The following is a 14013-nucleotide window of genomic DNA, read 5'->3' as shown; positions in this document are numbered from 1 at the left end:
GACTTCATGGCTGACTTCCCCAGCTGCTTGCCAACCTCCCGTAACCTGGATGCACCAACTATTCTTAACTATAAAACCTAAGAATCATAATAAAACCTTATTTAGCCTGTGATGAACAGCACTAAATATACCACTTTGGGAGGAAAAGTAAGAATGTGAAAGATTCACAAAATAGTTCTGAGGAGGAATGATCAGGAAAAAGCCATGCCTTCATGAACTTGGAGCGTTCTGGACTAGAAGAGGGGACCAGCCCTCCCCACCCCCAGCCCAAGACAGGCATGACCCCGGGATCCCCAGTCTCTGGCTCCACGGCGGGGAGTGCTTCCACCTAAAATGGTTCAGTCTGTATTTTTTTTTTACTGAAGTGAAATTCACATAATTTTAACCACTTAAAGTGAACTATTCAGTAGCATTCAGTCCAATAATGCAACCACCACCTCTATTTAGTTCTAGAACATTTTCATCATCCTTTGTATTTTAAGCCCGTTTCCTCATGTTTGGACTCTAGTGACAAGAACTACTCTTCATCCTTCAGTTAGTGGCCAGTGGAGTCTTGAATGGACCGCAACCCTGACAGGTTCTGGGATCAGAGCTTCCCAGAGTTGGTGGTCCTTCCTTGGAGGGACAAGCCTGTAAAGAAGGGTGGGACTTAAACTACAGTAAAGCTCTGAAAACCAGCATCTCACTCAGGGCAGGGCGGCCTGATTTCTAGGCCAAGCAAGTGTGAGGAACAGGTTTCTGTTCTTCATGGCTTCTAGAACTGTTAGTATGTTCAGGTGCAGCGTGAATTAGGGATGGAGAAGTGGAAGTCTCAAGCTGAGCCCCCTGGAAGCTCTGGGCCTCACATGTAGAAAGAGCTTTAAAGGTTCTGTCTCTTACCTGGGCATCCTTGTCCAACACCCTGGACAGGACCACTGTCTACTCTTGCAGAAAGAAGTGGACAAAGGATCTCCCTAGAAATGCTTCCCACTTAACACACCTCCCCTCCCCCTCCCCGAGCAGGTTTCTACTGAAGCTTCTGTTCGTCTGATTGGTGAGGAATATACCACACACACTATGTCCATGTCCTCTAACCAGGAAGACGGCCTGGTTAGGCAGCGCTGGGGAGTAGGCCAAAAGCCAAGTGCTTGGCTTAAAACACGACAAGCTCTAGGTGGTGCCACTGGAGACCCACCACCCATCCCACTGAAAAAGGCCAAGAACAGGGGTCCCCTTGGAGAATGGCCCCCCGGGGCCTGGGCCTGTGCTCCACTCCGTGACTCTAACACTCAGTGCAGTTCGAGGAACTGGCACAGTGGGGAGGGGCAAGGTAGCGGGAGACTCATGCACGCCTTATTTCTTGGAGACCTACCTTTCCTCCGTTTCTAACTTAACCTGGCTTTCTTGACAAAAGCCAAAAGGCATGGTACCCAAGGTGCAATCATGACATGACCTCATGACAAACACAGAGCAAATAAAAACAGGCACCCCAGCCCAGAAAGGTCAAGAACAAGAAACCCAAGTGATGAGGAAGATAAAACTAAGGCACTGTGGGTGCTGGGTCAGGGTAGGATGTCGGAGAACTGGGTCAGGCCAGGGTGCTTGGTGACAGAAGTAAGGTGACCCTCATTTATTTTGTCTTGGGTTATTTATTAACTTGTTTATCTTACTATTTCAATCAAAATCTGGAAAAAGAGACAACAATAGAGTGATAATACAGTGAAAAGAAACAAAATTCAAAATTACTTAGGTTTACATTTAGTGGTGAGCATTTTAAAACTGGTTGTCTTCCTACCCCTTAAACCTAGCGTGAAGCTTTGGATTGAGGCAGGAGAGAACAGGCTGAGTGGGGTGAGGCAGCAGGCGGCCCCACTGCATGGCGAGATGGATGAACCAGGCACACCTGTGTGCCCCAGCGCCTCTGCAGGGGCCTGGCCAACCCCAAAATACGCCACAAGAAACAAGCCTGAGTGTGTCTTGGCCCCCAGTATTTGTCTAGATGGCCTCCTCTTTTCTGTTCTGACCTGCTGTTCCCCGTTCTCATCTTATGGGGCCATCAGATCCACAGGACCTCGAGGACGTAAGGTGCCATCCCCTCCCTGGCCCCCAGAAAAAAAGGTCCTGCCCTCCAGGGCCTTCTCCCACTGCATCCCGATGTAGAAAGCAGGCTATCCCTGACCCAGCATCACCAGGTGAGATAGATACCCTTATTTTTTACTGTCTTGACGTCTAAAAGACCAATGCGCAAATCAGTCTGGGCCTGCACACCTAAACCTAAAAACGTACTGAACACCTGTAGAATCTCACAAAACAATACTTCTGATGCCTTGACTGATGAGGCCCAGAGAAAGGCTGGACCGGATGCAACATGGAAAGTTTCCCTCCAAGGCCAGCCATGATGGTGATGCCCCATTAATCTGCAGAGTGAGGCCACTGAGGGAGGGAGGCAAGAGCTTGGTGCTGGGTGGGCAAGAGGCAGAGAGGACCCAGAATCCCAGTGACCCCGATTTCTAACCTGAGGACTTTCCTAGGAACTATGGCAGCCAGTGATGGGAAGGACGTTGGGGTTTGGCTCAAACAATCCTGGTCTGAGTCCTATCTCCATCACTTTCTGCCTTATTGCTTTATCTTGCTGAACCTGTTTTCCTCGTTAAAAAAAAATGGAGTAAGAAGACAAGCCCAAAAGATTGTTGTGCTAATTATGTGAAATAATATGTGTGAATGTGCTTTACAGGAGGTAATTTTCAAACCTTTACCCACGGAACACACCCACCTTGGGTGGAAAAATGTTTTTTACATGATTAGCCAGTGTGTACTCATGTAAATGTATACAATTGGAACGAAGTTCCCACAAAATTAATACTCACCTTACTATTCGACATTATTTGGCATTTTTCCATTCTATTTCGTTTTTTTAAATGATGCTCCGATTCACTGAGTTCACGACTCGTAATGAGGAGCTACATAGGTTTTTTTCAAAAACAGTGCTGGAAACCACGCAGTCCTCGGTCATTACGATTATTATGATTCTCAGAGATGGTCTGAAGGCTGGGCATCTTCACCGCCGGGGCAACAGAGGAAGAGATCAAGGTCATTAGGTCAAGCCCTCGAGAGTCCTGTTGCCAAGGAAACGGCTCGGCCGGGCCAGCGTTGGCTGACCAGTGCGCGCCCGGCCCGCGGAGAAGAGGAGTGGCCCGTGGCCCTGTCACTCACACCAGGACGGGCCCACCCCCCCGGCCCACGCCCAGCGCGCCCGGAAGGCCCGCCTCCTCCCTGAGGGGCCGCGACGGAGGCCACGATTGGAGGCCCAGTCGGTGACGTAACTCTCCGTTCGAGGTGGCCTTCCGCTCGGGCGGCTGTCTGGAGGAGCTAGGGGAACACTTAGCGGGGCTCCAGAGCCCCTGGGCCCTTGGAAGCGAGATGAGGTCTGTTAGCTACGTGCAGCGCGTGGCCCTGGAGTTCAGCGGGAGCCTCTTCCCGCACGCCATCTGCCTCGGAGACGTCGATAACGACACGGTCAGTGCATGCGCACAGGAGAGACGCGGCGGGGCGGGGCCGGGCGGGGCGGAGGGGGCGGTGTACTGCGTGCTGCGTACGGCGTAGGAGGGAGCGGCGTGCGTCGTACGGCGTGCGTCCTGCGTTGTGCGCGGTGCGCGTGCGCGCGAGGACTGCGTGGTGGGTGGGAGGGCTGTTCGGGCAGCTTCCGTGGTCTGGTACACCACCTGGTTCGGTCGCTTGTTCTCCGTAGGAGCCAGTAGACTCTGGTGGCCGGGTTCCCGGCACCCCGCTCCTGTCGCTGTGCGTCCTTCGGGGCCCCTGTCCGGTTCAGAGTCTCAGAATGGGCTCCCAGCGCGCGCCGCGGCGCCTTCGGGAGCGTCTGCCGTAATGCCGGGTCCACCGGGCGGCCCTCGGCGCCTGGCCGGGGCGTCTCAGCCCGGCGGGCCCACCACCAAAGCACTTCACCTCGGTTGTTACCAAAGCACTGTCCATCTAGCTTTCCTCCTCTCGCAGTCCTTCCTTTAAAATCTCGTCGTCTACGTGAGTTAATGCGGGGAAAGCAGGTAGAACCGTGTCTGGGACGCGGCTGACGGTCAGCAAGGGTTGGCGCCGTCGTCAGTGTTTGGTCCTGAACTGCCCGTGATGGGCCAGGGGCTCTGCTACCTTGTGGCAAATCCGGGATGAGCAAGACAGTTCCCGCCTTCAGGTAGCTCATCAGCAGGTGGGGTGATAGTGACAAGAATAAGGAAATGCAATGAGGTGCACTGATTAGAATGTGTAGAGTCCTGGGGTGGAGCCCCAAAGGGGCTGAGGGCGTCTGATGGTGTGAGACACTTTTTTCCCATTGTCTCTATTTCATATTTTTAATGCAAAGCTCACTGTTGCCCTCCTCTCCTGCCCTCTGCCCCGCGTCTCTACCCTGCTTCCCTGCTTCTCATTCTCACTGTTCTGTGCTCTTTACCCTGGAAAATAAACAAGGGCTAAACCGCCCCCACCCGCATGTCCCCACAGCCTTTTTTGTGCTGTGGTGAAGAAGGTATTTTATGAGGCCTCTTTCAGCTCTTCCTTTAGGGAGGAAAAAGTTATTCTCATAAATTTGTATTATGTTTTCTGAGTTTTCACTTTTTTTTGTATGCTACACAGTAGAATTTTATGAGAAAAGTCAAAGGAGGCATTTTAACATAGTAAATTAACAGGGTGACTTTATGCATTGTCTTCCATTTTATCCAGTTGTCTTCTTTGTTTAATGCCTTTTTTCTTAGCTTCATAGTATCAGTTTTTTGGAAATTGTACTTATATAAGTGAATTGCACACTTAGTTCTGCAATATTAGGTATATTATACTACTTTTTTTTTTAACCTTAGTTGTAAGCTCCACTCTTGTGAGCTTTGTGATGGTAGGAATTTTTTATCTGCTTTTTCCACTGCTGAATTCCCACCCCTTAAGAATAGTGCCTGTCATGTAGTGGGCACTCAGTGTTGAATAAATGAGGATTGTTATGAAAGGCAAATGTTGTTATGTATCTCAAAACAATTTGAAGGGCTTTGCCTGTTATTAATAAATATGATTGAAAAAGGGCAAGTAGGTGAGGTAGTTGGCTGGTGAGCATCAGGTGTGGTACACTCGGCCTGCGTGAGTGTGGGTAGAACTTTGTTACTGGCTCCTCTGGGCCAGCATTTGGAAATTTGGGGCAGGAAAAGGACTTCTTTCATCCTAATAAACCATTAGCCTAAAAGTATTTGCAAGTAATTTATTTCCTGCTAAGACAGAGGGAGGGAGTACACACTCTCCAGGACCCCACTGAAGCCTGGCTACACCTGGCGAGAGACAGTCTCTCAAAGGCTGAAGCAGATCACAGGAAGGCCTCACTTCCTCTCCCTGTTGGCATTTCCGGCTGATGGTGTCCTCTCCAGCTGGGGTTCTTGGTGTCACTGAGTAACCTCCAGAGGCCAGAGCCAGGATGGATCCCAGAGGAGCAGAATGGCTGGGGCGCAGGTGGGCCACCCTGGAAATGGCCTCGTCCAGGACACCTGCCAATGTCTCACCGTCTGCCCGGCTGAGTCCCATCTCCTTGCTCACTGCACTTACTAGACAGTTTTGTGATTTTTAACCCTGTGTCTGTGCCCTTGTTGAACTGCGAGGTGCTTCTCAGCACAGCTGTTAAAACTGTGAGCCAGTGGCATTTATCTTTGTACCCCTGATTGTCCAGCTTTACCTGAAAACCCCAGAGCCAACTGGGTATTCTCTTTCATTCTGATTTCGTTGTTTATTTAAAAAAAATCTTTTTTGTCATTTGCCTATCAACTAAATATTTATGAAGGGTCTACTATGGACTATGGCTTTTGTGGAATCAATGTATTAACCGATCGTAGGAAAGACACTGAGATCCTGAGCCTTGGAGGCATTTAACTGGAAGCCAGAAACCGCCTGGCATTAGTGCTGACTGTATGCCAGTCACCATCCTAGGTGCTTTCCTCTGTCGGCTTGGTTCTCACAACATCCTTATGAGGTGGACAGTCTTATGATCCTTGTTTTATAGATGAAAAAATCTTGGCAAAGAGGGCTGGGTTCACATTCAGGTGGCTGCACTCTGAGCCCTGCACAAGTCCTCTGGGGCGGCTGTAACGGAAACATCCGGTGTAGAGGGTTGGATGTCGATAAACTTGTTCTATGCTTCTGTGTTGTACTATTCCCAGCAGAAACTCCTGTAACTAATGAAAATACGATAAATCTGAGATTCAGCTCAAGTAAATCATTATTTATAAACCCCAGTTTATTTCTTGCTTTTCTTACTGTCCATGCATTACGACTTTGTTGCCTTCAGAATTAAACTGCTTGAGAGTCTAATACTCACTGTTTTGAGGACAGTCCCCCCTAAGCGGGAATCATGAAACTGTTTGTGGAAGTAGGGTTTGGAGCCAGCTGGTTATCATCGTTGTCTCCTGGGAACGGTGACCAGCCTTTGGGGAACCCCTGGGAAATGGAGAGACCAGATGTAAATGGTGAAGAGTCTCCAGACCCTCCTGAGAGCTTGGCCACCGCGTGGGGGCACCAGAGCCCCAGAGCTTGGATGCTTCCCTGCTGCTCTCTCAGCACACCAGCATCAAAAGGTCTTGCAGGAGGAGGGAGAGCCCCAGAGCTGACGCTGTCTTTATTTGGTCCCTGATTAAATGTGAGCTCTGAAGTTAAATTCTCCGCAAGTTACACAATTAGCTTGTTTTCAAAATGTGTCCCATGTGTCAGGACAAATTAGAAGAACTGAAGGCAGGCAAATGGGGCCTTGAGCTGTTCAGATGTCAGACTTTTCTGGCATGGATCATAGATTCTGTGTTGCCCCTTCTCTAACCATCCCTGCCCTCAACACACACACGCACGCACGCACGCACGCACACGAAATGGAAACAAACTCTGGGAAACTGGCAATGTTGGCCTCAAAATACTTTAACAAAGTCAATGAAGATCCAAGTTGAGGTCTTGTGGTTTCCCTAGGGTGGGCCTAGGAGAGAGTCTTGAGTGGCTCAGCAGGGCCTCGCGTAACACTCTCTCTTCTCTCCATCTGAAGTTAAATGAACTGGTGGTGGGAGACACCAGCGGAAAGCTGTCTGTGTATAAGAGTGATGACAGCCGGCCGTGGCTCACCTGTTCCTGCCAGGGAATGGTCAGTATTCAACCCCCGGGTCTCCAGGGGGCAAAGGGCTCCCTCCTGTCCAGGGACTGTCAAGGCTGAGTCCCACGTGCGAGCTCCCCATTGTGTCCTATGTCACCAGCTACTCAGCCAGCTGCTGGGTCAGGGTTCATTTGAGTCGGAGGGAAGCCCCCAGGCAGTGCCCTCCCAGCTGCCACACACACAGCCGGGCTAGTTTTCGTTTTACGTGATGCAGTGACTCCCTTAGTTCTTTCCGGATCTGCCTCGGTTGTCTGATCGTGTAGTAGAACACAGGGTTAGTCGTTTGCACATGTCTGGAAGCATGATAGCCTGGCTGTGTTGTTGTGGGTTTTTGTTTAGGCCCAGGCTGTTTTAACTACCTCAGGTCCTCAGACTGCTGTCTGGTAAACCGAGCCCAGGGCACAGTAACTTGATCAGCACAGACTCTGGATGTGGGCACGTGCACCACTGAGTTCTCAGCAGGTGGTGGTGATGGGGAGCCCGCCCCCCGCTTTGCAGGGATTGGGGCGTCACGGCCTCCCTCAGCGTGTCTCCCTGGCCTCCCTTTCTTCTCTTGCAGCTCACTTGTGTCGGTGTTGGAGATGTATGTAACAAAGGGAAGGTAAGAAGCCCAGGGGCCCCGGGACTCCAGTGTAGCTCCCCGGCCTCCCCTCGACCCATCCCTGCCTCCCAGTGGGGGTCAGCTGCGAGTTGGTCTTCAGCCTTGGCTTCTGTGCTCTGACGACCAGGCTTGTGCCCGGACCTCTCTCCCCAGCCCCTCCTCCCGCTCTGTCTCTCCCAGAACCTGGTGGTGGCCGTCAGTGCCGAGGGCTGGTTTCACTTGTGTGACCTGACACCTGCCAAGGCCCTGGGTGCTTCAGGGCACCACGAGACCCTCGTGGGGGAGGAGCCCCGCCCCGTCTTCAAGCAGCACATCCCTGCCAACACCAAGGTCATGCTGATCAGCGACATCGGTGGGCATGGCTGTCTCTGCAGGCGGCCGGGGGGGAGGACCTCGGGGACTCAGGGGGCTCACCTGTGCTCATTTGTGCAGTTGTCATGCCTTTTAAAGCCGAGTTACTGAGCTCCTGTTATAAACCAGGCGTCATTCTAGGCGCTGATTGTAACAGTGAATGAAACAGACAAAAATGACTGCTCTCTTGGACCATTACTGGGAAAGGACAGAAGATAAGCAATAGAAATGTTTTTTAAGAAAGTTAAATAGCATACTTGTAGGTGGAAAGCACCACAGAGGAAATAATCACAGGAGGGGCTAGAGGGTGTTGAGGTGGAGGCAGAGGGAGTCGTCGGGGGAGTCTCTGCCAAGAAGGTTACATTTGATCAACACCTGAAGGTTGCGGGGGAATGAGCCATTCAGATATGGGGCTGGTGCTTTGGCCAGAAGCCGTCTGGAAGGCAGTGGCAGCTGTGTGGGGTTCCTTGGGACACTTGATGGGCCCTGCGAGGCAGCTGGGTGGCTCCAGACATGCAGCAGGGCAGGGGTCGGGCACCAGACCCGGGGTGTGTGAGATGGTGGGCACAGCAGGTTGGGCCCGAAGTCACATCTGATGGAGATGCTGATGGTGGTGGTACTGGAGGGGAAGGGTGCACACCTGTAAGATTCAAGCTGATGAATGCAGACTGGGCTCCAAACTTGTCTTATTTTCTGGATCCACAGACGGCGATGGCCGCTGCGAGCTGGTGGTGGGTTACACAGACCGCGTGGTGCGGGCTTTCCGCTGGGAAGACCTGGGTGACAGCACTGAGCATCTGACCGGGCAGCTGGTGTCACTCAAGAAATGGATGCTGGAGGGTCAGGTGAGAGGCTGAGTGTCAGACCACGGCCCAGGGGGCAGGGAAGCCCTCCTTCCTGGAGGGGCTCGTGGGAGAACAGTGGGGCCACGGTGCAGGGTGGGAAGAGGGAAAATGACCTTGTTGAGGGAGATCTGAAGAAGATCACTTAGAATCAGAGTCTTAGGGGAAATTGCTTGTAACAGGCAGGTGGGAAGGGCCTCTATGCTGAGCATCAGGGACGCGAGGATGGGTGTGATGGGGCCCATGAGGATCCGCACAGTGGATCATCAGGCAGGTGGTCCACGTGGAGAGTGTGGCTCGCGGCAGGAGCCCAGGGACTCTAGACTTCCTCCTGCTGGTGCCTCAAAAGCTGGGGACTTGTCCCAGGGCCCTTGGCCCAGCCCTACTCCGACCTCTGCAGGCCCCCACTTCTCTCTCCAGCCCCCTGTAAGCCCCTGTTCTCTGATGCAGGTGGACAGTCTCTCAGTGACTCCAGGGCCCCTGGGCGCTCCCGAACTGATGGTGTCTCAGCCAGGCTGTGCTTATGCAATTCTGCTGTGCACCTGGAACAGGGATGCTGGGCCCGCCCCCACCTCCGAGGGGCTGGCGGAGGGCACTCGGTAAGGGGTATGGCCTGTGGATGGCGCAGGGTGTTTGGCATGCACGGCCACGGAGGGTCTGCTGTTGTCTGAGCTGGTCCAGGTAGCCCCACTCCCCGCCCCACCCCACCCCACAAGCACCTTTGCCTCCATGTGGGAAGATTACTTGGGGACTCGGAATCCTGACCATGACGTTGTAGCACCTGGAAGAGGTTCCCATATTCCAGTCTGGCCACTCCGTCCCTCTCTTTCTACTTGCCATGTGGGCCAGGTAGGATCAGCCAGAGGTCTCCACGCTGATTCCTGTCTTGGAAGCTCGTACGGGGACGGGGCCTGCAGCTGTCCCGAGGGCCAAGTCTCCCCCACCCCCTCCCACAGGGAGACCCCAGCTCCCCGAGACGTGGTACTGCACCAGACATCCGGCCGCACCCACAACAAGAATGTCTCCACTCACCTCATTGGCAACATCAGGCGAGGCGGAGGTGGGGTGGGGTGGGGTGGGGGCGGGGCATGCAGAGGTGCCTGGGGAGAGGGGTGCAGGGTCTTCCCTTGTTTGTGGTCCTGTCCCTCCCTCCTGCCCTTGGCTGCCCTCACCTGTACATTTTGATCTTGCCTTCCCCTCACGTGTCCTTCCTCTGATCCTTCTGTCCCCTCCCCACCCCAACCCTGCCCCAACCTCCCCCACAGGCCACAGCCCTGAGAGCGGTGCCTCTGGCCTCTTTGCCCTCTGCACCCTGGACGGTGAGTCCCCTGGGTCAGCCTCCGGCCCATGGGGGTTAGGGGAGGTTGTGTACCTGGGAGTCTGCGCAGGGCTCATACCCCCAGCCCCGCCCACCTCTCCCCTGTAGGGACGCTGAAGCTCATGGAGGAAGCAGACAGACTGCTGTGGTCGGTGCAGGTGGACCACCAGCTTTTTGCCCTCGAGAAACTGGACGTCACGGTGAGCAGAGGGCCTGGCAGGGAGTGGCAGCCTCCACCCTCATGTGAGACTTCAGCGGGGCCATTCTCACATCCCAGTCAACCCAGCCTTTATCTCAAGTCTCTCTGGACAGGCCTGATCCTCCCTTACTCCAGGGTTTTATTAGCACTGTCCTCTCTTCGCCAGGGAGCCTCATTTCAGCCCCTCTCAGCAGGAGTAATGGTCCACAGAGAAACAAGTTATTACCAGGGTCCAGAAGTGAGTTACCAATGCACCCACAGATGTGTGTTTTATAGTCTTCCTGTGCTCCGTGCACAAGTGTGTCTTTACCAGGGCTCTGGCCCCGGAGTGGGCAGGTGGAGCTGCCTTTATGCTGCAGTCCGCCTGCCTGATGGACTGAAAGGGGTGGAAGGCTCTGAAGTCAGGTGGAGCAGGGCTGCCACCTCCCGGCCGGGTGACCTTCGGAGAGTGAATTTGACTCTGAGCTGTTTCCTCAGTATGAAGTAGGAATCCTGTTGCCTGCTTCTTAGGGTTGTCGTGAGCACCATGTCAGGGGGCTCATCTGACAGTCCTCTCTGTGCCTGGTGCCGTGAGAAGTTTGGGGAGAAACGCGGGGGGTTGCTTTCCCCATGTGTCCCGCTGGGTGGAGTCCACAGCTCCTGTGATTTCATCCAGCCTCGCCACTAGGTCTCTTCCTGAAACGGCTCCTGGCCGCCCCTACATCCTCAAGTCCTGCCTTTTACAGGGCAATGGGCACGAGGAGGTGGTTGCCTGTGCCTGGGACGGACAGACGTACATCATCGATCACAACCGCACCGTCGTCCGCTTCCAAGTGGATGAGAACATCCGCGCCTTCTGTGCAGGTGACCCAGCCCGGCCCTCCCTGGCCACACCCACCCTCTCACTGCCCCGCCCCGCCCTCCCTGACCACACCCGCCTTCTCACGGGCCCCGCCCCGCCTCCCTGACCACACCCACCCCTCTCACTGCCCCTCCCCGCCCTCCCTGACCAAGTCTCCGGAAACACAGTTCTTTAGCTCTTTCCTTAGAGGGTGATGAGCGGGTACCAAATTGTCGTCTTACGGTTTTAAGTCAGAAGAAATAAAAGACAGCCGGCTGTCCATCTCTGAATATTTTGAAGGATTGGCTGCGGTGGGGGTGTCAGAAAACACTCTGTGAGGAGTGTCTTCCTGATTCCAGATGGGGGACCTTGGGAGGCAGCACTAACTCCTGGGGGTGACGTGGGAGTGTTTGTGGTCACTGAAGGCAGAATTGAACCTCGCGCTGGCGCACACAGTCCAATGACCCACAAGCAGCTGCCCGCATCACCTGGCCGTCGCTGAGGCGGGAGAGCCTCAGACACCGCCTCCTGTGTGCTTTTGTCTCGGGCTTTGCTACTGTGGTTTTCCCGATCTGCAGCGGGCCAGATACTTGACTGCTTTCCCTGCTTGACTGAGTTCCCCACAGAGAAGGGCTAGGAGGAGGGCCGGTAGTCTCCTACCTGATGTCTGTGGGCGGGTGGGAGCTGCTGATGTGAACGTTTGCCCTGACCTGGGTCTCACTGCCGCCCCCAGGCCTGTACGCCTGCAAGGAGGGCCGCAACAGCCCCTGCCTGGTGTACGTCACCTTCAACCAGAAGATCTACGTGTACTGGGAGGTGCAGCTTGAGCGGATGGAGTCTACCAACCTGCTGAAGCTGCTGGAGGCCCAGCCGGACTTCCGGGGCCTGCTGCGGGATCTGGGCATAGGTGAGTCCCTGGCCTGGAGGCCGCAGGCTGCAGGCCTGCAGCGGCCCTGGTCCCAGGAGACCCACCGGCCCCTTTCTTGCCCTCAGGTCCTGACGACCTCCCGGCCGCCCGTGCCCTACTGCACCAAACCCTCTACCACCCGGACCGGCCACTGCAGTGTGTTCCCACAGGCCTCCAGGATCCCACCTAGCTGGCCCAGCCCTCTTAGCGGAACCAGGGTCCTCCTGAACTTCCGCACCCCCACAAGGTATCTGTGGTGTTTGCACGACAGGGATGTCCGTGACAGGAGGGACAGCGGCAACCCCAGGGTGACTGTGAACTGTGGACCTCGTGGTCTGCTGGGGAAAAGATAAAGTGACCCTCTGCCCATTTCCTCGTGCACTCGCCCATCAGAGCAGGGTCCCCGACCTCACTCCACATTACCTGGCACTGCTCCTCCCCAGAGCTCCCCACTCTTGTTGTGTGGGAGACAGACTTGTTTGTGAGCTGTAACACACTTTGCTGCAACAGAGCCGTGACAGTAAGGGCTCCGCCGCATCCCACGTGCTGGCTCCACGGCACAGCTCCAAGTCACTGACACTAGTGGTTGTCACGGGAGTGGCAGCTACACACTCTCTTCCACTTATTATGGGGTTACATCCTGATAAACCGTCGAGAGTTGAAAATACCATAAACCAAAAGTGCATTTAACGCACCTCCTCTACTGAATGTCACAGCTTAGCCTTGCCTACCATGAACGTGCTCAGAACACATACATCAGCCTATGCTTAGGCAAGATCAGCTCCCACAAAGCCTATTTTGTAATAAAGAGTTGAGTACCTCACAGGAATTTATTGAATACTGTACTGACAGTGAAAACAGAGGGTTGTCTGGGTACAGGATGGTTCCGAGTGTGTAGGTGGTTCACCCTCACGGTCAGGGGCTGCCTGGGGGCTGTGCGCTCTGCTGAGCATCACGAGAGGGGACCGGACCTTGTGTCGCTAGCTGGGGAAGATCAAAACCCATAGTGCCCTTTCTACTGCATTGTGCAGTATTGCTTTTGTTCCATCATAAAGTAAAAAAAAAAAAAAAAAAACCGTAGGTCGGGGAACGTCTGCGTTTGTTTTCTTTCTGAGGGGTCTCTCAGGACAATTTACCATGTCGTCTTACCACATCCCACCGACCCTGAGATGATTTTCCTCTCTTCACCTGGGAAACCAGGTCAGCACTTCCTCGTTTTGCTGTGTTCTTCAAGTACCGTGTAGCTTCCCAGGCCTTGCTCCCATTTCCCCCAAAACTCATCCTTGTCTCTAAGACAGGAGACGTTTACAGCCTGATGCCGGCTTGTAATGCAGGCCACAGTCAGAATCGGGCCATTCATATCCCTTCTGCTTTTGACCCCTGTGCTCTGAATCAGTGGTTTTCAGACTGTAGGTTGGGATCCTTTGGTGGGTGGTGGTTGGCATTTTTTGGATCAGGGAGGCAGACTGAAGTAAGGTAGAAAACATCAGTATATTGCGCACAGGATGGGGAAGCACTGTTGCGTTCTGCTTGTTGGTGCGTGTGTGTACTGAGTGTGACTTAGAAGATGCTTTCTGCTGAGAGTTGTGTTTAGGGGAGCTTGAGGAGAGGGTAGAACTCGGCGGAGCACGTGCCTAGCATGCATGAGGTCCTGGGTCCAGTCCTCAGCACCTCTATTAAGTAAGTAAACTAATTATCTCCCCCCAAAAATAAATATAGAGGAGTTTGAAGGCATTGCTCTTGATTATACAGACCCCGAGCCAGATGGGTCAGCCCAGGGGAAGGTCCACAGTCACATTTCCTCCTGAAAGGGAGTCAGGACGGACTCCTT

At 53.8% G+C, this 14013-nt stretch overlaps 1 protein-coding gene across 2 annotated transcripts; it reads left to right on the top strand.

Moving 5' to 3' along the window:
• The first annotated feature begins 3252 nt into the window (after positions 1-3252).
• Positions 3253-13240, top strand: ITFG2 (integrin alpha FG-GAP repeat containing 2). Of its 2 annotated transcripts, XM_032473149.1 has the most exons (12): positions 3254-3495; positions 7040-7135; positions 7704-7745; positions 7926-8097; positions 8802-8941; positions 9389-9537; positions 9895-9998; positions 10204-10257; positions 10365-10456; positions 11181-11298; positions 12009-12182; positions 12269-13240. In XM_032473149.1, the coding sequence occupies exons 1-12, from the start codon at positions 3400-3402 to the stop codon at positions 12370-12372; spliced, it is 1341 nt and encodes a 446-aa protein (XP_032329040.1). In that variant the 5' UTR covers positions 3254-3399; the 3' UTR covers positions 12373-13240. The 2 variants fall into 2 exon arrangements, with proteins under 2 accessions (XP_032329041.1, XP_032329040.1); XM_032473150.1 differs by lacking the exon at positions 7040-7135 and having other exon boundaries at positions 3253-3495.
• The last annotated feature ends 773 nt before the right edge of the window (positions 13241-14013 follow it).

The sequence above is a fragment of the Camelus ferus genome, chromosome 34 (assembly GCF_009834535.1).
Source record: "Camelus ferus isolate YT-003-E chromosome 34, BCGSAC_Cfer_1.0, whole genome shotgun sequence".
Lineage (NCBI taxonomy): Eukaryota > Metazoa > Chordata > Mammalia > Artiodactyla > Camelidae > Camelus > Camelus ferus.
This window is presented reverse-complemented; position numbering and strand designations above follow the sequence as displayed.